Source organism: Bombina bombina, chromosome 1 (assembly GCF_027579735.1).
Source record: "Bombina bombina isolate aBomBom1 chromosome 1, aBomBom1.pri, whole genome shotgun sequence".
Lineage (NCBI taxonomy): Eukaryota > Metazoa > Chordata > Amphibia > Anura > Bombinatoridae > Bombina > Bombina bombina.
The window spans coordinates 448702964-448730230 of NC_069499.1; the positions used below are offsets into that span (position 1 = coordinate 448702964).

At 37.3% G+C, this 27267-nt stretch overlaps 1 protein-coding gene across 1 annotated transcript in view; it reads right to left on the bottom strand.

Moving 5' to 3' along the window:
* TLK1 (tousled like kinase 1) overlaps window positions 1–26497 on the bottom strand; it is a 725439-nt gene extending 698942 nt beyond the window's left edge. The window contains 1 exon segment of the mRNA XM_053698426.1: window positions 25992–26497. Coding sequence (XP_053554401.1) covers window positions 25992–26124 — 133 coding nt within the window. The 5' untranslated portion in view covers window positions 26125–26497.
* Window positions 26498–27267: the final 770 nt, after the last annotated feature.

The following is a 27267-nucleotide window of genomic DNA, read 5'->3' on the forward strand; positions in this document are numbered from 1 at the left end:
TTATAATAAAACGAATATTAATTTATGATATCACTGGCTAGCTACATTCATCTTATTTAAATGATGATGTTATATCTTTAAAAATATATTCCAACAGTGGACCTAGTTGTTGAAAAAATACAAATTCAGTATACACACACTCTCTCTGGTTCTTGGCAGTCTATATTATGACAGTGTTATACTCCAGACACCCTCCTATAAACACATAGGAACATATGTTACTTGTGCACTAATCTACCCCAGTGCTCCCCCTCATACAGTGATGGATTGAATTCACTGTTAAACAATGCACTCTCTCCCTTAGCTTTATAATAACCTATTGGTTACAATTGTTAGCCTACTCTGGCACAATTTTGCCCCCCTGATCCATAATCCTATCAGCACGACACAATACAGTTTACTAGTCTTAGTAACTCATATCAAACCTTTGAAGTTTACTAGTGTGTGCTGGAGGGCCCTACCCCATATCGAAGCCTAGTGTTACTCCTCTGTGTTTTTAATACACTTCACTATTTTTAATTTTTTATATAATAAAAGTTACGTTTTACCCCTATGTACTGGGGGATTTTCTCTCGCTCATTGTCCTTTGGGGACTCCTAGTTTAGTGGTTCACGTGTTGTGGAGTGCTATTTATGTACACACCTTTTTTCCTGTGCCTTGCATTGTGAAAATATTTTTCAGAATCCACAGGTACACTGGCAAGCTGACCAGGGGAATGCAACCCTAAGATGTACCAGAAATTGGACATCCAGCGCCCGCAGCTAGGTATGAACCAACAACCCTTGAGGCGCAAGCCGCACAGCTAACCACTAGATGACATGGGCTACTCCGTTGCAATGAGTAATAAATACTCTGAAAACCTGGCCAACCATGACCAGGCCAGGTAGATGGAGCAAGGACATAGCCCATGTTCCCACTACTGTGGAACACCACGACCAGCCCTGAAATCCTAGATTACAAAACAACCCAAGACTGGGTCAGGAAAAAGGCCAAGCGAAGCCTCAGCAACCGGAAGTCTCAGGAGAAAAAAAACAGGTCCGGGCACCTAATAGTTCAGGCAACCTTACCCTAGAACTAAACACCCTAACTGGCCAAAACTCCAGACACAAGGGATATGAATGCATACCCAGAGAATCTGGATAGCGAAAAGAACTCAAAAGCCCCGACCAAGGAAGGAACCACCACTATCCAAAGTCCAACGCTCCAAGAAGCAAGGCTAGAAGTCTTATCAAGAGTCTTCTTAGGCCTCAGGACAACATAAGGGATACCTCGAGGTTAAAAAAAAAAAAAAAAAAAAAAAAAAAAAAAAAAAAAAAACACACACCTCTAGCAGGGCTTGTCTCCACATCACCTCCATACTAGCAGAGGACACAGGGAAGAAAAAAAAAGGCACTAAAGCCTTCCCAGCTTCAGGAATCCCCAAGCTTAACAAAGTCCCCACAGGGATCTACCATCACCCGAAAAGACAGATCCCTAAAAGGAGATCCAACTCACCTGGGACAATGAAAGGAGACCCAAAAAGGTCTCTACTAAGACAGTACACATCAAGAGTAAGAGCAGTATCTAGATACACTATAAAAAGCGTATGTGCACACCTGCAAGGTGCCAAGAAATGCAACTTGTTTCAAACTGAAAACCCTCCGCATGCTATAGAGCCTAATCTGATACAAGCTATTGGATCATGCCCACAAGGGCAATCCAGAGCTCTGAAACCAAAGGCAAAACTGCGGCAACGGGGCACTAAGCCCTCCAACCCTCCCCCGCATGGGGAGGAAAACACTAGGTTCTGATGATATCAGAAGTCAGAGTGACGCAGCGAAAAAACTCCCCTGACCCGGTCACCTATGAATGAAGGCTATAAGGACTGAAAGAATCCATCCCACCTTACGGACCCACAGGTCCTCCCGAATGGTTAGTTGAACATTAAAACCAATAAAAACCTGAGCACTCTGCACTTCTACCGTACCAGCCGAGCAGAACAGCGCCACATGTCTGAACAGACTGAACAAACCCAACAGGACCAGCCTGCACTTAGGGTCCTAACTGGTAAGTTGTCAAATTCTCCCTCATAGGAAAAAAAAACACGACATTTTAACATAGGACTAACGTGTCCAAAACAACTTCTGAAGAAGAACAACGTATCGATCCCAGAAGGTTCCCGAAGGAAACAAAACCAAATTTTTTTAAAAAAAGGCATCCCATCGGATACAAATATAGTATAAGGCAACCCGGAGGTTAGCACCCAAAAAGACACAGGCCTACCCGCAGGACCAGCCAAACAGGGCCCTATCTTCCAAAAAACTGGGAACGATCTCAATCAAATGACAATCAGGAAATTACCTCATTCCCACATGTCTGAGGTGCACCATTCTGAAAATCCCCGTATCTGGTAATGATAGGGTCATTCAATAACTGAAAAACCATGTCTGAGAAATATGCGAAGTCTTGCAAACCTGTGACGAAGGGAACTGTAGAGGCCCTCCAAGGTGGAAGGCCCGGGACAATAGGGCACAAGCACATTCTCAAATAAACTTCTTGACAATCGCCATCATTATGTGGAAGCGAAAACGTGCTGCAACCTCCGGGGGGGGGGGGGGGGGGGGGGGGGGGTTGGGGGAGAGACACGCCACCCTGCGTTGAGGAATCAAACTGGGTTACTCGCATGGAACTCTCCTCTCGGACCAGACCCCTGCTGACTAAAATATTTCCCTCGCCACACAGTCGGGAATGCGGAAATGGAAAACAGAACATAACCAAACCCAACACAAGGTGAACCGTACAGTCCAAAAAGCGTGCCCAACTCAGGAGATATTAACCCTCGATTCAAAGATACTAAAAGAGACGCACTGAGAACCTTGTGATAAGATAGACCCGCAAGGTGGTAGCCTTTCGGAAAACATTCACATTACAGTACATTTTGAGAAATAAAGTAAAATGAAACAATCTTTCCGGAATCCACGCCGTGGAACAAGAACACAGCCTTTCAAATGTGACGGATAGTAGCATCGCCTCCGCCATGGACTTGAGAGAAGAAAGCAGGCAGCGGAGTGAAGTAAGACAACGCTGATTGCTTGAGAAACTATTAACAGGAGTCCCGATGGTTTCGCAGAAAGAATCTCCCTGCATCTCCAGAGAGACTGACAGGACTCCTTAAAACTCCTGTCCAATGCCTAAGAGTACTACCCTCCACAAGAGACAAAAAACAAAAATTAAAAATTCTGACACATCTCTGCCAATCTCCTGGGACGAAAGGCAAAGAATGACTGGGGGATGAGGGAGTGGGTGGAGTATTTAAGCCTTTGGCTGCGGTGTCTTTGCCTCTTCCTGGTGGCTAGATTCTTATTTCCCAAAAGTAATGAATGCAGCTGTGGACTCTTTCCATTTAAGAAAAAGCAAGTATTTTTTAGTGCATATACATGCAACATTTTGTTACTTTTAACATTAATATATCTCAGACAATAGAGATCAATGCGCTTTTGAAAAATGTAATATCCTGTTACTTTATTCTAGGTTTCTGCAACATTTCAAATCAATGTCTTCCAGTAGTTTGAGCTGTGAGCCATGATAGTTCACTTAAAATAAAAGAAATACTGAAAATAAGAACTTTCAAAATAATATATATATATATATATATATATATATATATATATATATATATATATTTTTTTATTTTTTTTTTCATTTATTTCATAAGATAAAGTCCACAAGCCCTCACATGTGGTATTAAAGGGGCAGTTTACAAAAAAAAAAAAAAGTTCCCCTTTAAATTGTTCCCAATGATCCATATACCTGCTGGGGTGTATTAAATAGTTTACAAGTAGCTCATTCACCCCTATTTCAACATTTGAAATAGCTGATTTAGCCTGTGGTATCCCCACCTATACTGAAAGTTTCTTTACTTGAGTTTATGCTCTTGACAAGCCTATGTAACCACAGCCAGCAGAAGAAATTACACTCCCAGTGGGATGAAGGATAGTCAAGTAACAAAATGATAATTTTCCATTGTTCCGAGTATTGAGCTTTGGTTTACTGACAAATATAAGATAAGGAAGCAGGTGTGTGTACACAAAGGGATAACAATGAGATTTATTTTATCTACAAGCTCAACCCATTGTAATAGCTTAAAAGCACAAAACTAGCTAATTCGTATACATAAACAAACCTGAAGATGCAATTTATCATACATTTTATACTCTGCTGCTGGTATAACAAGTCAAAAACTATTTTACAGAGTACTGTGCCTTTAAAGTCCAGTCCTACAAGGAGGAGGAGGAGGATGACGATGACGAGGAGGAGGAGGACACCCCCCCCCCCCCCGAAACAACAGAGCTTTAATCCCTCAACCTCACACTTTCCCATGATTCCTTAGCTATAGCCATGAGAAAGGAGAAAGAGTAGGAAAGGAAAAGCAGGGTAAAGCACAAACCATCATGAATTAATTTATCAGCATAAATTTGGTTGTTTTGTTCTCATTTTCTTGCTACCTTTATTTAAAAAGCAGGAATGTAAAGCTTAGGAGCCTGCCCATTTTAGGTTCAGCACCCTGGATAGCGCTTGTTTATTGGTGGCTACATTTAAATAAAGATAGCAAGAAAACAAAGAAAAATTGATAATAGAAGTAAATTAGAAAGTTGCATGCTTTATCCAAATCATGAAATTAAAAAATAAGTGGGTTTAGTATCCCTTTAACTGGAAAATAAAGCAATTTTTAAAGTTCTAGAACAAATTGCAGCAGTTGAAAATTGCATTGCAAAGCATTAAAGAAATTTTAAGTTTTTAAAAATGTGTCTTTAATAAATGTTTTCTTTGCTCTTGGTCTAGCATCACATAATTATAAAAAGGTAAAAAGGTTGTAATCAAAAAGGACATGAAACAAAAATTTTCATTGATTTAGGTAGAACATACAATTTTAAACAACTTTCCATTTTCTATTATCAAATTTGCTTCATTCTCTTGTTATCATTTGTTGAAGGGGCAGCAATGCACTACTGGTTTCCAACTAATCACATCGGTGAGCTAATGACAAATCGGTTCTTTGATGCTCCTGAGCTTTCCTAGATAAACCTTTCAGCAAAGGATAACAAGAGAAGGAAGCAAATTAAATAATAGAAGTAAATTGGAAAGTTGTTTAAAATTGCATGCTCTGAATCATGAAAGAAAGATGATTCAGAGAAATGCAATGCTGGAGCAAAAGTAAGCACCGCTCTGTGTGACTAAAGCGTAACCGGAGGGGGTCACAAATCCCAGTGTCAATAATTAATGTAAACGAGCTATAGAGGTGGATGTTATCCCCAGATAAGCCTATCTGGGAATAACATCCACCTCTATAGCTCGTTTACATTACATTATGTGGTGAGGTCAATCCTCTTTTTCAGTTAATTGTATATGCAATAAGTGAGCGCTGTGTTTGCACTGAGCTGTGTGCTCCACTGATTGTCAATCACTTAGTATTAGCAATATTCTTAGTGGATGTTATTACTCAATATAAATATATTTAATCTAAGTTTTAATGCATCTACACAACCTCATCCTTATAAATTTTTTAATCAACTCATATTAAATGTTAAGTTTTATTAGATCCCCGCTTTGGGTGATCTCCCTTGTCATAGCATAAGTTTACACTTGTTTAAGTGCTACTAAGCTGTCCACTTTTTCCCTTTCCTTTTTCCTTTCTGAGAAACAGAAGCAAGCCAGCGTCAGCTGTGAATTACTACCCAATTCAGAGGGAGAAAAGAGGCTCCTTAAATCATGATAGGCGAGTCTGCCACCAAGACAGAGAAAGTCTTGTCTTGAAGTGTAAAGATATCTTCTGAAAAAGACTAAAGACAATCTCCATTTTACTGTTGCAACATTTGAAGCTGCAAAATCCGTAATGTAACTGGAATTTGGCAAAAGGTATGGCACCTGAAGCCGCTACAAAATACTTCCATGCATTTAAGCGTTTGATCAAGAGCTCATGGTTTCTGCAATTTAAGTTTGCAAGCTTCGGTGAGAGATAGTCTGATTGTTAAAGAGTTTAGGATGAAGCCCAGAAAGTCAACTCAGGTATGTGGTAGTAGAGAACATTTCAGGAGAATGGTTTTCCATCCATGGAACAAAGGAACGTAAGAAACTGTGTTTGTATATTTCTGAGCCATCTGAAAGCAGCCTGTACCAGACCAGAATGTAGTCTGTAAGGAGCTACTGCTGAGCCTTAATATCTTACTACGGACAAAAGAGCTCAGAGAAGCTTTGAGAACATTCCTGGTGCCAGACCAAATGGGAGCAGCACACATTGGTAATACCGGTTAAGAAATGCAATTCTGAGAATTTTTTTTTTTTTTATAATCCCTGCAAATAGGAATGTGAACAAAGGAACTGAAGAAACTATGTTTTTGAGCCATCAGAAAGCAGCCTGTACCAGAATGTAGTCTGGGTAAGGAGCTATTGCTGAGCCCTGAGCTCTTACTACAGATAAATAAGCTCAGAAGCCTTGAGAAGATGATACCAGGTGCCAGACCAAATGGGGAGCAGCACACATTGGTAATACCTGTTAAAGGCAATTTTGTATAATGCTTGTGAATAGGAATATACAAATATGCATCTTTCAAGTCTATGGTAGACAAAAATTGACCCTCCTGCACTAAAGGTAAAATAGTGCTTAACATCTCAATTTTAAAGTTAAAACATTCCAAAAACATTCCAAAATTTGTTCAGAGTTTTGAGATGCAAGATCGGCCTGTAAGTCACTTCTTTATTTGGAACAATGAAAAAGGCTTGAAAAGAACCCCCAAGAGGAAAGAGAAACCACTCTCATGGGTTCTAGATATGTTACACATGCCAAGAAAGCCCTGGCCTTTAAATGGATCTTTTGGAGCAGGAGGAATCTTCCTTGAGGAGGGCGAGACCAAAAGCCCATGCAGTAACCCTTGGAAATTATGTTCAGTACCCAAAGAAGTTGAACAGAATTTTCCCCAAGCCTTCTGAAGTACTGTTCCTGTTGCCAATCCAGAACAGAATCTGGGTTGGGGGCCACACTTTCATGCTGATTTGGATTTTATTTATTTGGACATAAAGCGGAAAAAGGATTCCACATGGACTTAGAGTTATCTTATTTCTGACACACTGAAGAGAAGGAACTTTGCATCTCTGAAAGACAAGACAAAAGGATTGAAATCATCGAGCATACTTAACCCTGCTTGTTTTGTCTTGTAGCAGGAGAGCTCCTTTACATCCAGTGACTGGCATTTCAGTGCAAGCCCAAATCGGCTTCGAGAAGAAGAGCTCATCTTATGTAGTATGCATGGACACAGCATCTAAGAAAGGAGTACTCCGACGCACCAACAAGAGGAGGCTGCAGGCTCAATCAAAACCATCAATCCAAACAATACCAGTGGCAGGCAAGCGACAAACTTCTGCAGGAGAATTATTCTCACTGCCAAAGTACTCCTGTACACCCCTGTCCTATTCCCGGCTCTTTGAGTAGGATATTGGGTGTGACATCAGCTTGAGAACCCCTTCAATCCATGTGTAGATCAGGTTTCACTATCGTCCTTGCTTGAGGAAAAAAAAAAAATTATGATTAAGGAATCATGGAAAATGGGTGGGATTAAAGCTTTTTTGGGAGGTGTTTTGCTTCCTCCTGTAGGACTGGATTTTAAATGTGATGGCTCATAGACTAACCATTTCATGAAAAAGAAGAAAAGAAATCTGGCACCAATTCACACCTCCTATGATAAACAAATATCCAGGCTTGGAGATTACTTTACAATTATATACATTACAGCTTGACAAATTTATATTAAAATAAGCAGCCAGTATTAAAAAAATTAAATCAGGCAATAATCTATATGCACATATATACCAAAAAAGCTTTAATTTAAAAAAACACACACACACACACAACATTGCCTTGCCTTACTGGGTCTCTAGATGTTTCATGGATACTTGTTTTGACAACTTGACACTAACATCCCACCTTTCCCAGTTCCCCTGCACCCCATTTAAGACATGTCCGGCCACCACCTTTTATTCCTGTGTAACTCTCAGGCTACCACCAGCGTTTCCCTCACATTTGGGTGTGCTTTAAATCACCACACCCCCAACAAAGAACTTGGGAAGAGATCTCCTCACATAACCCCTAAACTGACACCACACTCTGTCTGGCTGCCATCCCAGAAACAAATGTGAGGGTCACTATGATTTTATTTCCCCCTTTTCAAACTAAAACACATTAAAAAGCAGCAACATCATGTACCTTTAATTGTATATTAAACTCTGCAGAAGACAGTTGCAATGCATTTCTATATGTTCAACTTAACCTCTTAAGGACATATGACGGAATTTTTCCGTCATAAAACAATTGAGCAAACAGAAAGCTGTGTCCTTAAAGGGTTAAATATTTACATAACTAAAGAAGTTTGCTACATGACAAGAAGCTTGATGGCTGAAGCAGTTAACAATACACTTGTCTAACGCACTATCAAACCGTTATTGTTGCTATGTGGTCTTTGTTCTACAGCTTGCCTTAAAGGATTACTTTCTGTTATAATTTTTAAGCTAAACAACTAACATATTAAAGTTAATAAACATTAATTAAAACCTACTGACCTATATTTTCTCCAAAACGAAGTTTCATAACGTTCTAAAAGTTATATCTTTTATTCGCAGATGATGTCACATTATCCTGCCCACTATTTTCAGCACTGAGTGTTCAAAATACTTAAACCAATAACTTTGTGTTTAAAGCGCCATTTTGAAACCTAGGTATTGTAAACAGATTGGTACAGAGCAAAGGATACCCACGGAGTGGGTTTGGAAAACAATTAAATTTGCAGACAAGATTTCTGATATACGGTAGAGATATGTTAATGAAATGCTATTGAGAAAAAGCGTATTTGGGGTAGTTAGTTAGTAACAGGCATAGAAAATATTTACTTACAGTGGCCCTTTAAGCAAACTAGACATACTCAATTTAAAAAAAAAAAGTTTCTGAAGATTTGTATATTAACAAATTCTTGTCACCTAACCTGTATTGAACACACATAATACACATCTATCAGTGATTTAACCTTTTTACGCCGTTATGCCGTTATATTCCGTCATAATTACACTGGGCTTTAGTGCTGTTAGGACGAAATAGAACGTCATAACCGTTGGCTGTCCCGTTGGCTGTCCTAAAGCCAACGGCGCTTCCATGATGTGATCACGGTCAGGACGCCCCCCTGACCCGATCCCATCATTGAAATCTCGTGATCGTGTGCATTTTACCGATGTAGATAAATTAACCCTGTCAAAGAGTTAAAAGGATATTAAATAGTAAAAACATGCTAGACAGAATGATGTAGTCAAAGCAAAGATTATTCTTAGAATAGCACTACATGGCAGGAAAAAGTGCCATGAGAACAAGTCAAATTTGGTAAAAGTAAATTGGAAACTTAAAAAAAAAAAAAAAAAAGTCTGAATCACAAAAGACAAATGCAATATACTATTACTCACTTTGCCTGCTATGATTTAGGAAACAGTAAACACTTCAAAACTAGTAATTCAAATATTTTTCTGCAGTCACATAGGGTTAGGGTTGCCACCTTTTGCCCAAAAAAAAAGGTTCAGTTCATCCTCTGTCTGAACTCCATGTAAACAAACAAATAAATAATGCAAAACAAAATAAAAAATATAATCTCTGCAACCTCTCTTGTTTTACCACTTTCTCCAGTTGTGTTCTATATAGCTAATTCTATAAAGGTTATGTAACCCTCAATTGTAGTGGCATAGAATAAAAGAGAGAAGCTGGAGGGTTTAGTGAAACTTTAGAGGCTGAAAAGCTATTTAGTGAATCTGACCCACTGTCTCCTTTACTCAAGCTACTATCTCTGCTACACAGATTCTTTATCACTAAGAGTCTCGGTCACCCAGATATTCTGCCAACCAGATTTGGCTAAAAACCCATTTCACACAGTTAGATAATTACAGCACCAACTCTGTGAGTATAATACCGCAGAGGAACGAGAATCCCAGTTACCTGTTCGCAGACAGCAGCTGGAAATGGAATGCCTGGGCTGGACTATGCGTGTGTTTGTTTGAGGGGGGGGCATGCCCTGCCCTGTCACAGGACCATCTCTCCTGCAGACTCCACCTACCCGATTAGTAACCCCGGGCTAAGCGCTCCTCTGGCCAGCTTATTTTTTGTAAAGTCTGTGCTCGAGTCACTGCTGTGCCAGGGGAGCGCTTAGCCCGGGGCATTTTAGGCTAGTTCCGGGACAAGGGACACAGAGCCTCAGACCGGGACTGTCCTGGTGAAACCGGGGCGGGTGGCAACCCTACATAGGGTGAGTTAAAACATGTTTTTCAATGCATCATCAACTTGCTACAATTGTTTTAATATTCAAAATCCACCCACCTTTTGCCATATTTGTAAGAGCTAATCATTACTTGTTAATGGAAGACATCTCTACTGAAGCCAGTTAGGGTCAGATATGTGGCAGGATTAGGCCTGTGAAGTTTGCCATATGCACTATCAGTTCTCAGAATAGGAAAAATCTTTATTTTCACTCTAAGATACGTGAAAAGGGGAAAAATAAATAAAAGTATATTGCAAAGCTTTTTTTACTGCACCTTAATATTTTATAATCTCAAACTGTCCCTTAAAAACGGATAGGCTCAGGAGCATGAACTTATCTTTAGCATTCTATGGCAACAATATTTGTAACCGTGGTATACAAATGTTAGATAGCCTAAAATTTGCAGATTTGAAATGAAAGGTTGCTTGTAAAAACTTAAATTTTGTTCCTGTGGTACTGTTTATTCAGGGTTAAGAAGAAACAACCACCAACAACCTCAGAACCGATTTTAAAAAGCCAAAAAATATTTGCATGGCAAGAAGTATATATGTGCAGCCACTAATCGGTAAGCTTGTTCACAATTGTGCATTTCTGTGCCTGAGCATATGTAAATATGCTTTCTAACAAAGGATAAAAGAAAAGGAACAAAGCAAATTAGATTGGAACATTGTTTTAAAAAGTGCATGCTGGGTCTTGTGGGATAACAAGCTGCAAAACAATTGATATTTTGCTAATAAAATGGACAATGGCTAGCTTTAGCTACTCCGGGAATAAATCCAGATTAACTTCTCCAAATAAGACAAGTGGCAACTGCAGTTTAGCTAATGAAAAAAAAATTGCAGCAAACTAATAACTGTTAAATAAAATAGTCTTTGAATTAGTGTTTGCTGTCCCTTAAAAGACAGGGAGGTACTATTCCTAAAATACAGCCAAATCTATGTAGCTGGCATCTCAATATTCTTGCAGACTCTTAAAATGTAAAACAAAACATTTGTTAAAACCTCAGATAAAGCACAATATTAAAATTCTGAATGAAAAGATCCTCTTATTTAAGTATTTAGTATAATACATAAAACTGACTTATCTGTCTAGTTTTGATACTCATGGAAAATGTGTCAAGCAATGTTTGCACTAGATTTATCACTAAAATGAGTGTAACCATTATGTGACATTTTCCCTGCACTAGCACTACAGCTTGACAAAGCCTTTTTATCATGTGGTTCTTGGGAAAATACAATACAATGGAGGTATTCGGAATAATCTCTGAAAATCCATTAATTTTTTTTAAATGTTATCAATTCTATTAAACAAGTGGGTCAAAGCAATAGTGAAAAAGGTAAAAATTTGTCAAAACTCCCATCTCATACAGGTCTTTTACAAAAGTTAAGTAATAGAAACTTAAAATGTGTAAATGGGCAGGTCAAGGCAGTTCCTTTATAGAACACACAATGCTGAGGGAGTTGGTACAATATTACATTGCTCACTAAAAAGGCTTCTTAAATCATTTTTATACTGTAGAAAATGAATCGATAAGGATTATCAATGTATACTACAGGGAATAGGTTAATCCACTAAATAAGCTTAATCTGGTGCAGCCAGTGTGACTCATCTTGCACAGGTGGGGTTATATAGAAAAGTCAAAGTGACCATGTAGTGGGTGACCATGACAATACAGAATAAATAATTTAAAGCACAACACACACCCTTGTGTGTGTTTGAAAGACACAACAGTAAAGCCAGGAATGACAAAACGGCAGAAACTATGAATCATAATAAAACACAAGCAAACCTTTTTCCCATAAAATATGTCCTTACATAAAAATAAAATTGTTCCTTTCGAGAGTAAAAAAATATAGCAGACAAAAATTCAAATACAAATGTGAATGGCAAATAAATATAATTGGTTATATTAGAAGCCTAGATTTACTTTTATGCCAGAGGGATGGATGTATCAAAGTTTCCAAATAATGTAAAAGTTAACAAATGGTTCACTCAAACAAAAAAGATTTTCATGCCAGAATAGGGTTAAATTTGAAGACACCTTAAAAAAAAACAACGCTAGTTTGAGATAGTATAGAACAAATTACCTATGGTGACATGTAGGCTGCTATATCATTCCTGAATTCAACTACTTTTAGTAGAATGCACTTCTCCCCAAACAAGTGTTTTGACCAATGCACTAAAAACAGGGCTCAACAAACCCAGGAAGCCACTGGCTCCTAACTTTATGGGTTATTCTCCATATATTTATATACAAATAGCTACCACTGTCTGGCTTCTAAAATAATTTCTGGCTCCTAATTTTTAAATAGATTTGTCGAGCACTGCACTAAAATATGCCATTTTTAAAAAGCTCATCTTAAAAAGGGACATTAAACACTAAATACATGCTAGATAGAATGATGCATTCAAAGAAAAGGATTAGTCCATGACTAACATGTAGATGTATTTTTTTAAAGTTTCATTAGTTGTTTAAAAAGTGACAAAATAAGTAAAATTTTAGTGTCTATAAAACACTGGGAGCTGCCATGTTGTAACTTGTGTTACCTTCTCTGCTGTGGCCAATTAGGGTCAGTTATAAATTGGACACTAGAGTGTGTGCAGCCAATGGTTGTGCTCGATTTAACAGTGTTCTGCACTTCCATTTGTAACAGGAACTGAAAAGTTCACAATTTCAGAATGGAATTACAGGCAAAGAGGACAAAATAAATAATGAAAGTATATTGCAGAGTTGTTTTATATATACAATTTATCATTTTATATTACTGTCTCAAAGTGTTTAATGTCCCTTTAAAGCAACATATCTTGCATACAGGAGAAAGTGAAAAAGTCTCCCTTTAGAAGTTTCCCTACTGCTTCATACAATTATATACAGAACTGTAAATGTCAAAGATCAATGGCAGAAAGCCTTTCACAATAAAGCATGGGATGATATCTACAAGCAGATCTTTCCATATGCATATCTTCTAGGTAAAAGAGCAGGCATATAATTAAAATGAACACTAAATACACCAGAACTGCATAATAATAGAACAAGTGCATAATAAAAAGAAAATGCAAAAACACTTAAAAAGGGACACTGAACCCACATTCTCTCTTTAGTAATTCTGATAGAGCATGCAGTTTTAAGCAACTTTTTTAAGCAATTTACTCCTATTATCACATTTTCTTTGTTCTCTTGCTATCTTTATATGAAAAAGAAGGCACCTAAGCTTTTTTTTTTATTATTCAGAACTCTGGACAGCTCTTTTTTTATTGGTGGATGAATGTATCCACCAATCAGCAAGGACAACCCGGGTTGTTCACCAAAAATGGGCCGGCATCTAAACTTACGTTCTTGCATTTCAAATAAAGATACCAAGAGAATGAAGAAAGTGATAATAGGAGTAAATTAGAAAGTTGCTTAAAATGTCATGCTTTATCCGAGTCATGAAAGAAAAAATTTGGGTTCAGTGTCCCTTTAATCTGAATTTCAAATAAGCAGATTTTTTTATGACAATTTATTTTTTCCACCCATTTGCTGGCCCCTTGCATCATGTTACAGCCATTAGCTAATCGCAGACTAGTATAAGTATACCCTATGAACTTATGCACATGTCAGTAGGCGCTGGTACCTCTGAATGTGTGAATATAAAAGGAATGTGCAAAATTTGATAACAGAAAATTGGAAAGTCTCTTAAAATTTACATTCTGATTAATGAAGTTTAATTTTTACTTAGCCTGCATTTAAATGAGTTCATTGTGTTCAAAGCTATTGTATTACCCCTTTCAATTAAAAGGGACAGTCTACACCAGAATGGTTGTTAGAATAATATACATTTCTGCCTGTTTCTAAGCCACTACAGACAGTCTCTTATCACAGGCTTTTTTATTAGCTTTTCACAGCAACAGAATGCTAGTTCATGTGAGCCACATATATAACATTGTGCATTACACTGCACTAATTGGGTAAAATGCAAGTCAATAAAACATAGCCATGTGATAAGGGGGCTGTCAGAAAAGGCTTAGATACAAGGTATTCACAGAGGTAAAAAAATATAATATAACCATGTTGGCTGTGCAAAACTGGGGAATGGGTAATAAAGGAATTATCTAGGAGGCCGATTCCTTCTGATGACTCTCGTTTCCATTACTTTTCTATAGGCAATACTGAAGAATTGCCTCTTTTTTTTTATTAGTATAGCGAACTGATTTTGCCTGTTGATACCGCCATATCAAACTGACAAACTAAAAGGAAAAGTAGTATTTTTTTTAAATAATGTAATAAACTTGAACAGTTAAAGGGACAGTACACTATAAAATAGTTTATCCCTTAATGTGTTTCCAATAACTTTTTTTATCAGATGCAGAGTATAAAATGTATAAGATTTGCTTTTTTTTAAAGGGACAGTCTAGGCCAAAATAAACTTTCATGGTTCAAATAGAGCATGTAATTTTAAACAATTTTCCAATTTACTTTTATCATCAATTTTGCTTTGTTCTCTTGGTATTCTTAGTTGAAAGCTTAACCTAGGAGGTTCATATGCTGATTTCTTAGACCTTGAAGGCCACCTCTTTTAAGAATGCATTTTAACAGTTTTTCACCACTAGAGGGTGTTAGTTCACATATTTCATATAGATAACACTGTGCTCGTGCACATGAAGTTATCTGCGAGCAGGCACTGATTGGCTATACTGCAAGTCTGTCAAAAGAACTGAAATAAAGGGGCAGTTTGCAGAGGCTTAGATACAAGATAATCACAGAGGTTAAAAGTATATTATTATAACTGTGTTGGTTATGCAAAACTGGGGAATGGGCAATAGGGATTATCTATATTTTAAAACAATAAATATTTTGGTGTAGACTGTCCCTTTAAGGCTTATTTGTGTATATGAATTAGCTGATTTTGTGTTTTGAAGCCACAACCTAATAAAATGGGTTGAGCTTGTAGGTATAATCAGATCTTATTACTTTATCACATTGTGTTCATATACTTGTGCTTTATCTTATATCTGTCCATAAACCAATCACCAATACTTGGAGAGAACAATGGAAAATTAACATTTTATTACCTTATCTCTTCTATATCCCACTGGGAGTGTAATTTCTTCTACTGGCTATGTTTACACAGCTTGGACTTGAGGCCAAAAACTTTCAGGATAGGTGGGGATTCCACAGGCTAAAAAACTATTTCAAATGCCAATATGAGGGTAAAGGAAATACTTGTAAACAATTTAATACACTCCAGCAGGTAAAGTGGATCATTGGGAACAAATTAAAGGGGAGAACATTTTTGAGTAAACTGTCAATTTAAAATTGGATCACTAGGAAAATATTTTATAATACAATGTCCCTTTAAAAAAGAACAGTAAAGTCAAAATTAAACTTAAATTGGGCTGGGTAGAACATGAGATTTATAAAAAAAAAAAAAAAAAAAAAAAAACATTCCAATTCACTTCTGTTATCAATTTTGCTTAGTTCCTTTATTGAAGAATAATCTTAGGTGAGCTCAGGAGCATGAACGCGTGTCTAGCTGCCAGGCAGCAGTGTTTGCAGCATAGTTTAAAGCAATGTTATACAAAGGGGTCGGTTTATGAAGCTGCAGTGGACAGAGTGCACATAGGCGCCCCTTTCTGCCCCAGCTTGCCTGTTTTTTCTCTGCTGCTGGAATTCATCATTGCACACGAGCCAAATGTTGTACTCGAATGCAATCCTGCCCGTGCAAGCCAATCACGCGCGGGCAGGGGCTGTCAAATCTCCTCGGTCGGATGAGAATCGGGAGATTGAAATTCGCCACCTTAGAGGTGGCGAAAGGTTAGGGAAGCCGACCGCTGCTTCATAAATACGTACTGCAGGTTCTCTGGTGAGAACCTGCAGTCGTAGGCAGGCGAAGGGGTTGATAAATTGACCCCATAGACATGTGGCGCCTATCATCCTACCTAGCTTTACTCTTAATTAATATCATGACAACAAAGCAAATTTTATAATAGAAGTAAACCAGAAAGTCGTTTAAAATCACAAGTTCTCTGAATGATGAAAGTTTCATTTTGATTTTGACTTTACTGTCCATTTAAAGAGATGGAGTATCTATTGCTACTGAGGTGTATTATGGTGAACATATTATAGACTGAAAGACGCATATATCAAATGAAGCAGCAGGAACACTTGTAACTCATACAGTCAAAAGTTGAGTATCAGAACCTTTTAGATCTATCACATGTATTTAATTCCTACTAGGGATACACCGAAATTTCGGCCGAAAATGGCATTTTTGGTTTTCGTTTTTTATGCCTTTTATTTTCCGTAAAATTATTGTGTAGCATATTTCAAATTTGATGCCAGCCTAGAAATGCTATTAGAGTTTGTTACTTGACTTACTGTTTTGCATATAATAATACTTTTCTACAACTATACTTTATTTTGAAAATTGGTAAAAAAAAATAAAAAAAATAAAAAACTTAAATCTGATTCTGTTGCACAGAACTAAATAAAGAATAATACTAGCTCTGCACCAAAATTTGGGCTGCCGAAAATGTGCAACTCCAATTTCGGCCCAAAGAGGACCAAAATGGCTAAAAATGTACAGCCCTCCCCTGTTCTATTGAGTTACATGCCTATCCTTAGCAGCACTGGCATGGTACACAGAGCACACACATAAGTACCATGACATGATGATATTTTAGAAGGAAACCAAAGTTCTGAATACAGTATTCAAAGGGGGATAAGTAACATGTTTATAAACACTTGATATTATCAGACACAGCCCTAAGCACACACAGTGAATATGTATAAGCCTTATATACAGTGCTCATACATCAGCCTCACGTGTGTAGACATTCTATTTGCCCGAGTCAAATATGCATGCATACTATGGGGCCTATCTATCAAGCTCCGAACGGAGCTTGACGCACCGTGTTTCTGGCGAGCCAAACAGCAGTTATGAAGCAGCGGTCTAAAGACCGCTGCTCCATAACCCTGTCCGTCTGCTCTGATAAGGCAGACAGGAATCGCCGGAATTCAACCCGATCGAGTACGGTCGGGTTGATTGACACCTCCCTGCTGGCGGCCGATTGGCCGCGAGTCTGCAGGGGGCGGCGTTGCACCAGCAGCTCTTATGAGTTGCTGGTGCAATGCTGAATACGGAGAGCGTATTACTCTCCGCATTCAGCGATGTCTGTCGGACCTGATCCGCACTGTCGGATCGGGTCCGACAGAGATTTCATAAATAGGCCTCTATATATGCATAAGCCCCAAGCTTGCACACAGTTGGTACAAATTAGCATCCACCAGACAGTGTATACAAAAAAGCACAGTAACTTTCTATAACCACCTTGCACGTAAGGTCGTAGCCAAGTCCGGTGGTCCTGGTGATAGGTGACAGGCAGACTCCATTTGGGGCTCTGGACATATAATCTGATGGGTCAGTGTGAGACCCGAACCAGGAACTAGGCTGAGATACGATGAGAGACGATCAGGTGCAGCCACGCCCATCGCACAGATAACTACATACCAAAAACAAAACACATGTCCACTTCGTATTGTTGTCTGGCTATAACCACGCTCTCCCTTGTAGAGCTCCACCAGTTTCACTGCAGATCACACCCTACGGTATAAGTGACCGCGCCCATTTGTTGGTGCTTTCCCGCCTACAAGCTCTCTCAGCTACACACACACACACACACACACTGTAGTTAAAAAAAGAAAAGAAAAAAAGAATTTTGTTTCGGTTTTCGGCCAGGGGCATCCTGAATTTTCGGTATCTGTTTCGGTCCAGAATTTTCCTTTTGGTGCATCCCTAATTCCTACTGTAAAGCCCTGTTAGTGAGGAACTGTAAACTCTCTCAATTCCTGGAACACTGAGTATACACTGTGCATATAAACAGAACATTAGAAATAACAGAAGGTGTAAATGGATCTATAGCATTTGTTCATATTTTTTTCTTCTGGGGGTTAAATCTTATTACAATATAGCATAATATTCAAAGCAATAAATATTTAACAGAAATTGTAAAAAAGTAGTCCACAGCTATTATTTAGCCTATTTTTTCCTGTAATTTAGCTACAACACTTGTGGTTTTTACACTGCACCTGAGTACACCCTGCAGAATCAAGAACATTGCTTCTGCAGCATGCTACACTATGATGGATTTATTAGTGCAAGAGCAAAAACTAACTAATCCCAACTGGGCCACCGAGAAGATAAATACCCAAGTGTTATTTCACTGGACTGCAAAACCATGGAAATTCTGATAAAACGTTTCTTTTGTATGCAGGTTATCAAAGCATCACACGAAATGCACGAAACACTTTTCTTTCACAATTCAGATAGAGTATACCGTTTTAAACAACGTTCCCAATTACTTTTATCAAATTTGTTTCATTCTCTTGGTATTCTTTGTTGAAGGAACAGCTATGCACAACTAGCCTCTAGCAGAACACACAGGGTGAGCCAATAAACAGAGATAGATATATATATATATATATATATATATATATATATAGCCACCAATCAGCAGCTCCCAGCAGTGCATAGTTCCTCCTGAGCCTATGCTTTTCAATAAAAGGATATCAAGATAATGGCACTTAGAACTTCAAATGAGTAGACTTCTTTTCTGACAAATGTCAGTTATGTCTATTTCCACTCCCTCTGTATCATGTGACAGCCATCAGCCAATCATAAAGGCATATATGTATATTCTGGGAATTCTTGCACATGCTCAGTAGGAGCTGGTGACTCAAAAAGTGTAAATATAAAAAGACTGTGCAGATTTTGTTAATTAAGTAAATTGTAAAGTTATTTAAAAGTGCATGCTCTACCTGAACCATTAAAGTTTAAAAGGGACATGAAACCCAAAAAATTTCTCTCATGATTTAGGTACACACAGTGGATAATTAAAAAAAAAAAAAAAAAGTCTACACACCCCTGTTAAAATGTCAGGTTTCTGTGATGTAAAAAAAATGAGACAAAGATAAATCATTTCAGAACTTTTTCCACCTTTAATGTGACCTATAAACTGTGCAACTTGATTGAAAAACAAACTGAAACTTCTAGGTGGAGGGAAGTAAAAATAAAAAAACTGAAATATATAGTTGCATAAGTGTGCACACCCTCTTATAACTGGGGCTGTAGCTGTGTTTAGAAGTGAGCAATCACATTTAAAATCATGTTAAATAGGAGTCAGTACACACCTGCCATCATTTAAAATTCATCCGATTAACCCCAAATAAAAAGTTCAGCTCTTCTAGTTGGTCTTTCCTGACATTTTGTTAGTCGCAACCTACAGCAAAAGTCATGGTTCGCATCAGAGGGATCTCATTGTTAAAAGGTATCAGTCAGGAGAAGGGTACAAAAGAATTTCCAAGGCATTAGATATACCATGGAACACAGTGAAGACAGTCATCATCAAGTGGAGAAAATATGGCGTAACAGTGACATTACCAAGAACTGGACGTCCCTCCAAAATTGATGAAAAGCGAGAAGAAAACTGGTCTGGGAGGCGGCCAAGAGGCCTACTGCAACATTAAAGGAGCTGCAGGAATATCTGGCAAGTACTGGCTGTGTGGTGCATGTAACAATCGCCCGTATTCTTTATATGTCTGGGCTATGGGGTAGAGTGGCAAGACGGAAGCCTTTTCTTACAACAACAAAAAAACATCCAAGCCCAGCTAAATTTTGCAAAAACACATCTGAAGTCTCCCAAAAGCATGTCACAAAAGGTGTTCTGGTTTGATAAAACCAAGAATAAACTTTTTGGCCATAATTCCAAAAGATATATTTTGGCACAAAAACAACACTGCATATCACCATAAGAACACCATACCCACAGTGAAGCATTTTGGTGGCAGCATCATGCTTTTGGTCTGTTTTTCTTCAGCTGTAACTGGGGCCTTAGTCAAGGTAGAGGGAATTATGAACAGTTCCAAATACCAGACAATATTGGCACAAACCCTTCAGGCTTCTGCTAGGAAGCTGAACATGAAGAGGAACTTCATCTTTCAGCATGACAACGACCCAAAGCATACATCCAAATCAACAAAGGAATGGCTTCACCAGAAGAAGATTAAAGTTTTGGAATGGCCCAGTCAGAGCCCAGACCTGAATCCAATCGAAAATCTGTGGGGTGATCTTAAAGGGACAGTCTACCTTCGATTTGTTATGGTTTTAAAAGATAGATAATCCCTTTATTACCCATTCCCCAGTTTTGCACAACCAACACAGTTATATTAATATACTTTTTACCTCTGTGATTACCTTGTATCTAGGAACCTTCTTCCAGCCCCCTGATCACATGACTGTGACTGTTTATTATCTATTGTCTTAAATTTAGCATTGTATTGTGCTAAATCTTAAATAACCCCCTGTGCCTGAACACAGTGTTATCTATATGGCCCACGTGTACTTTCTGTCTCTTTGTGTTGAAGAGAGATTTAAAAAGCCTGTGATAAGAGGCAGCCCTCAAAGGCTTAGAAATTAGCATATGAGCCTACCTATGTTTAGTTTAAACTAAGAATACCAAGAGAAAAAAAGCAAAATTTGATGATAAAAGTAAATTGAAAAGTTGATTAAAATTAAAAGTCCTATCTGAATAATGAAAGTTTAATTTATACTAGACTGTCCCTTTAAGTGGGCTGTGCACAGGAGATACCCTCGCAATCTGACAGATTTGGAGTGTTTTTGCAAAGAAGAGAGGGCAAATCTTGTCAAGTCAAAATGTGCCATGCTGAAAAACTCATACCCAAAAAGACTGAGTGCTGTAATAAAATCAAAGGGTGCTTCAACAAAGTATTAGTTTAAGGGTGTGCACACTTATGCAACCATATTATTTTAGTTTTTTATTTCTACTTCCCTCCACCTAAAAGATTGTACAGTTTATAGATCACATTAAAAAGGTGGAAAAAGTTCTGAAATTAGCTTTGTCTCATTTTTTTACAACACAGAAACATGACATTTAAAAAGGGGTGTGTAGACTTTTTATATCCACTGTATATACATACATACATATACGCACCAATCAGCAGCTAGAACCCAAGTTATTTGCTACTCCTGAGCAAATTAAATAAAAGAAAAATTGGAAAGTGGTTTTAAAAAATTGCATCATTAAAGAAAAAAAAAAAAATTGGGGTTTCAGGTCTCGTTAAGTTTGACTTGAGTGTCCCTAAAACAGCAGACTTTAAACATAACAAAATGACCAAAAGCATTTGGCTGAGTGAAGTCTTATGCAGTTTACTAAAGTACACAGTAGAATGAAGGAGCAGAAAATAAGGATAGTGAAGACAGGTAAATAGACAATAACTAAGTGGAAGAATGATTCACTGGGTATAAAGATTCTGTTTGAAGTGACCATTCTGTCAGCAGATAAAGTTGGGGGGGGGGGATATGTTTTCAATGCAGATAAAAAGAGATGGTCAATGGTCCGATACTACAGGTCAAAGGTTCAAGGACCCTTTAACATGACAGAATCAATAAAGTAAACAAATGTTCATCTGTGTTTTAAATAAAAAGTTAACTATTCGATGAGGGGAAAATGTTGCTAATTAAAAAGCGATGCTCAATTTTTTAAATGGGCTGGAGCTACAAAAACTACAAATATTAAAAATCGGGAGAGTTAGCAATATTTTATTAAATAACGAAAATAGTTGAAAGCGCGCATAGAACAAGTCATTCTAATAAACTTGCACTTTTATCATGGTAAGGTACACACAAGTTTGTTTTCTCAGTTAAAGCGTTCCAGGAGCACTTCACCATTTAGGATGCTATGAAGACGACATTTTATACTACATAGCAAACAAACCATACCGCTATTAGCTTGCAACCTCTGTATCTCAAAAAAGAAAATGTGACTAAAAATAGTTTCCTTAATCTTTACTGTCTGAGGTTATTTGAGTAATCTCTAATTCCAAAGGTTACTTGAAGGGTATTTAAATTTATAGACACAGATACAGACACCTACAGTATATGGACAAGCAAAGTTACATTACAGGGGGTGTCCATACTTTAGTGAAAAAGGGGTCTAATAGTTTGTTACGTTTGTTAGTGTGCTCCACTTATGCATGTGCTAAGCATAAGAAAATCTGAGCATGTAAGCAAACTGATTTAACAAAAAACGGACTACATTTTCCTGTGCTGAATCATTGAATTTTATTTTTATTTTATTTTTTGTAAAAAGACAGATATTATACACAGTGTTCTATCCAATACTTATTTAATGGGCACAACACCTGTCTGACTTTACGGACCACCCAGATAAAATCAAAGCCAATAATTATCTTTTTTTCAATGTTTGTTACACAAATTATTAAATCAAGTTGTTAAATTATGCAGTTAATTTCTGCTTCTGATAGCTTAAAAGTGATAGTAAAAACAACATTTGAATTTCATGATTCAAAACAGAGCATGAAATTTCAAACAACTTTACAATTTACTTTTACTATTCTACTACAATTTAGATCTAATTTGCGTCAGTCCCTTGGTAGACTTTTTTGAAAAGAATACCTAGGTAGGCTCGGTAGCAGCAATACATTACTGGGAGTTACCTGCTGATTGGTGGCTGCACATATATACCTCATCACTGGCTTTCTTAATATGTTCAGCTAGGATACCAAGAGAACAAAGCAAATCTGGTTATAGAAGTTGCAAAAAGTTGTTTCAAATTGTATGCTCTTTCTAAATCATGGAAGAAAAATAGGTTTGGTTTCATCTACTTTTAAAAAACATACATACACACACACACACATATTAATTGATGCTTCTTGTTTCGAGAAATATATGGAAAAATATAAACATGTAAAATTGCAATGTGGCTTATTCCTGTCAAGGGTTGACAACTATGTCTGAAACTCAGGAGTCACTGAGTACACAAAGAAAATAAAGAAATCTTATAAAGAGAGCAGCTCTTTAGTAAACAAGAAAAAAAAATGTTTTTTAAATCTGTCAACCTTTGATATATGGATACTAAATTAAGCTTGGAAAATTTTCATATTTCTGTAACCTTTCCTCCTGACTTTTTTTTTTTTTTTTTTTTTTTTTTTTAACTTCAGAATGCAACAGGGGGAAAAAGAACTTTTTTAGCATGGATAGAATGGTGGTTATTACCCCCCAATTTCTTATGTCAACAACCTATAAGTATCACTTAGTAACAATTAAACCAAAATACAAGTGCCCTTGTTTGCAAGTCAATAGCTTTAAAAAGGGACAGCTACATCAGCTCTGATGAACTAGAACTCAGAACTGGGGTATTAAAAAGTCCATTACAATAGTGAGAAATAGAAACATTGTAAACAGTTAGTTGATAAACATTAAAGATATTCTGGAATGTACAAAGTTGCAGCACTTTGTGGACTTTCCAACAGCAAAACAAGATTAACTATTCATGATTATTATGGCGTAGAAGTCTTGTGAACTAGGCCCAATAACAATGTTTTTCCAAGCAACAGCAATCTTACACACACATTAGCACTGGCATACAGCAAATTATGACACAGCAGAATGATACATGTGCATCAAATAGTTACTATCATAATCCTTTAAACAAAAAGATTTATACATAGAAGAAGAAAAAAAAACTCTGAACAGGCAGCAATAGCCAACCTACAGTCCCACATTTTATATACAACTAGTAGTAGAAATATGTATTATATAAATACACATTTGGCCTACACTCATACATACATTTTGGTGTGCATGAAGTATCAACATTTCCAATTTAACAAATGCTTGAAATGCAAAAGGAACACACATAACATGATAGTGACATTAATAGTTAAGACTTGGGCCTAAATATTCAAGTTGCTAGACATTGCAATAACTTGATAAAACTATTGTAATAACATTCAGAATTTAGTACATAGGTTATATTAATAAAACAATGTACGGTGAACAATTCTTATATTTAACAAGCTTGAAGAGTAAAAGGTCAAGATCTAGACAAAATAAACATCAAATAGAGAAGTATTTCTATTACCAGCTGAATATAGGGCAGATTTTAAATTATGTTAATTCAATACATAAATTTCAATAATTAATAAACAAACAATCTTCATGTTTATCACACCCATTTGAACCACATTGGCTAATGGCTAAATGCCTTTACATGACCACAGCATAGTTACAGTAGTCAGCAACTCAGATTTCCAAGACTGATAAGGTTTTTGCTTAGAGTAAGTTAACAGGTTGTCTTCATTTTTAAACATGCAGAGAAAGAGCCAGTACTTTCTCTGCATATTTATTTTTGTCCTTTTAGGGGTTTCTGATTGGGGAAACTGCTTGTACCTGGCATTTAGGGATCCCTAGCGCCAACTTTCTCTCTTTTTTTTTTTAAACATCAAATGTCACAGAGTGTATAGCTCTTTAAATATATGCATTCGTTACGAAAAGTAATCAAGAAGGCAGAAAAGAGGTAGAGATTAAACAACTTGAAAAAAATTGCACAAAACTATTATTCAATTGTTTCAACAAGAACATTTATACAAGTCACGTGATGTGCAACAGAAAAAAAGGAAATCCTTCATAAAGACGGGCACTTCTAATAAGCAAACAAAAAAGGTTTTAAAATATTTAACAAAATAAAAAAAAATGTTTAACAATTTACTACCATTCTGAAACTTAAAATTCACAAATGCTTTATAAATTGTATTTAAAAACTTCAAATCATTTTGAAGTTAATATTTACAATTAAAGTGAAAATGACAGTTTCCATAGTAGTTAGCAACAGCTGACTTCATAGCTGTCAGAATAGCAGGCAAAGTGTTAAAAGACAACATACAAGAGGACAAAGGTCTTTATGAGCTGGGCCTTGCTGACAAACTGAATACCAGCATGATAAATACTTCATTCCTACACATCCTGGCTGGTAGAGGAATGAACTTCAATCTCTGTATAGATCAAGGTTTTAATATTTTGTGCTTATAATATCCAAAAGGCAGCTTCTCGAATTCCTCAAGGAATAAATATAAAAAAAGAAATAATAAAGTGCATAGAGCAGGAAGTGACAATGGGTCAAACCATAATTGATGAATGACAACCAATTATGTCATTTGCAAAATAATGGCATGGCCCCTGTTCATATTAAGTAAGTGCTCTTTACAGATCAAATAATAAACTAAAGAAACCCAATATATATTATTTTTTACTACATAACCTCCTGGCTGACAGAGAGAGCAGCAACAGTGAAATGTGCTACAGCCTTATCTGGCAGCCATGGGGTTAAAATAAAAAGGGAGTGCAGAGGCTGTGTATCTTTATGGCAGAAGTTAAGGGCTGAGATGTCTGTGCAGACACAGAAGAAGCAGGCAGAGATGATGATGGTGTATGTGGCTGACTTGCAAACCGGATGGGAATCAGCCAGCAGACACACAGTATAAAAACCTCGCTGACATTAGACATCCATCAAGACTTACTCAGTATTAAAATACATGTACAGATATGGAAGATTAGTAGGGTTTAAGTTACTGGATTGGGCTGTTTGGGCCGGCTTCCCATATTAAGCGGTAGACACCTTACTGACTGACAGTACATGAGTCCTAGCTACCCCCGCGGCCTCGGAGTAACCCGCCTGGGACCCCCACCTCCCCTAGGGCGGCGGGGGGGGCACCCTTAAAATGCCGGCCTCTTTCACCCCATCCGCACCCCGTAATCCTTTTCAGGCCTGACACCCATAGGAAAGCGGTCCCCGTGTCCCCTCGCTTCACCTTACCTTCTTTAGCCTTGCCAGGTGGCGTGCTATTCTGCAGGAAAGCCGAGCCCTGCGTTGGGGACGTGGAGAGCTGGGACCAAGATGGCGTCCCCTCCAAACTTCCACCACTTCCACTGTTACTTTGGACACTCATCAAGCTACTTTCTTGGATCGGGCTCGGTCATGGCCGGGGATCCCCAGTAACAATATCTGTTTTAAGAAAAATCCGAATAATATACAAAGGGTTTGATGTCAAATAAAGGGGAAATCCGTCCTCCTCCCGGGCCCCCTTGCGATGGCTGATTTCGGGTGCAGGCGGCGTGGATGGGCTGGATCGGGTGAAATGGTTATCACAGAACCTGCCCGCACCTCTGCAGTGCGTCTTCAAGTAGCCTGTCTGTGTAACCTTTGCATCAATTCGGCGTCACGCTTCGCTTGTGCAAACACTATCGCGAGGCCCGTGCACCTCAGGCAAAATGCCACTGATAAAAATGGCAACACCAGCACCAGAAAAAAAAAAAAAATAAGTGTCCTCATCCCCAGTCAGCACAGCTTACTCCATCAATCAACACTTTTATAGACTGCACTCACACTATTGTATTCAAGGTTTCTTTACGTGCTCTTTACACCAATCTGCTGCACGCACTTTTTAAAAGAGAAAACTATATATATATATTATTTTTATTTTTTTAATGATCTCCTTTTAGTTAGGAACAAGTGCACAGAGGAAACTTTAATTTTAGAAGACATTTTGGATTTCTTTTATCAATCCATAGGTTTCAGATTAAATGATGATATTGTATTATTTAGTATACATTACTATAGGATGATTATAAAAATAAAATTAAAAAAGTCCAATAAAGAACAATACTTTTTTAGATGAGTATAATGGATGATATACATTCATGCTACGTTTAAACATACATAATAAACGTGTGAATTATTGATTTATGTATATTTTTAAATGTTTTCAGATATTGTTAATAAATATAATTATATTATTTCATATATTTTAGTGTAAAGTCAGATTTCAAATAATAACCATTCTAAATCTATGGTTTTTTTATTTTTATTTATTTAAATGAAACTTCTTAAAGGGATATGAAACCCAAATTTTTATTTTGTAATTCAGACAGATCATACCATTTAAAAAAAAATCCAATTTACCTCTATTATCAAATTTGCTTAGCTCCCATGGTATTCTGTGTTGAAGAGATACCTAGGTAGGCATCACTACATGGCAGGAAATAGTGCTGCCATCTAGTGCTCTTGCAAATGGATAACATTCTTGCAAAAC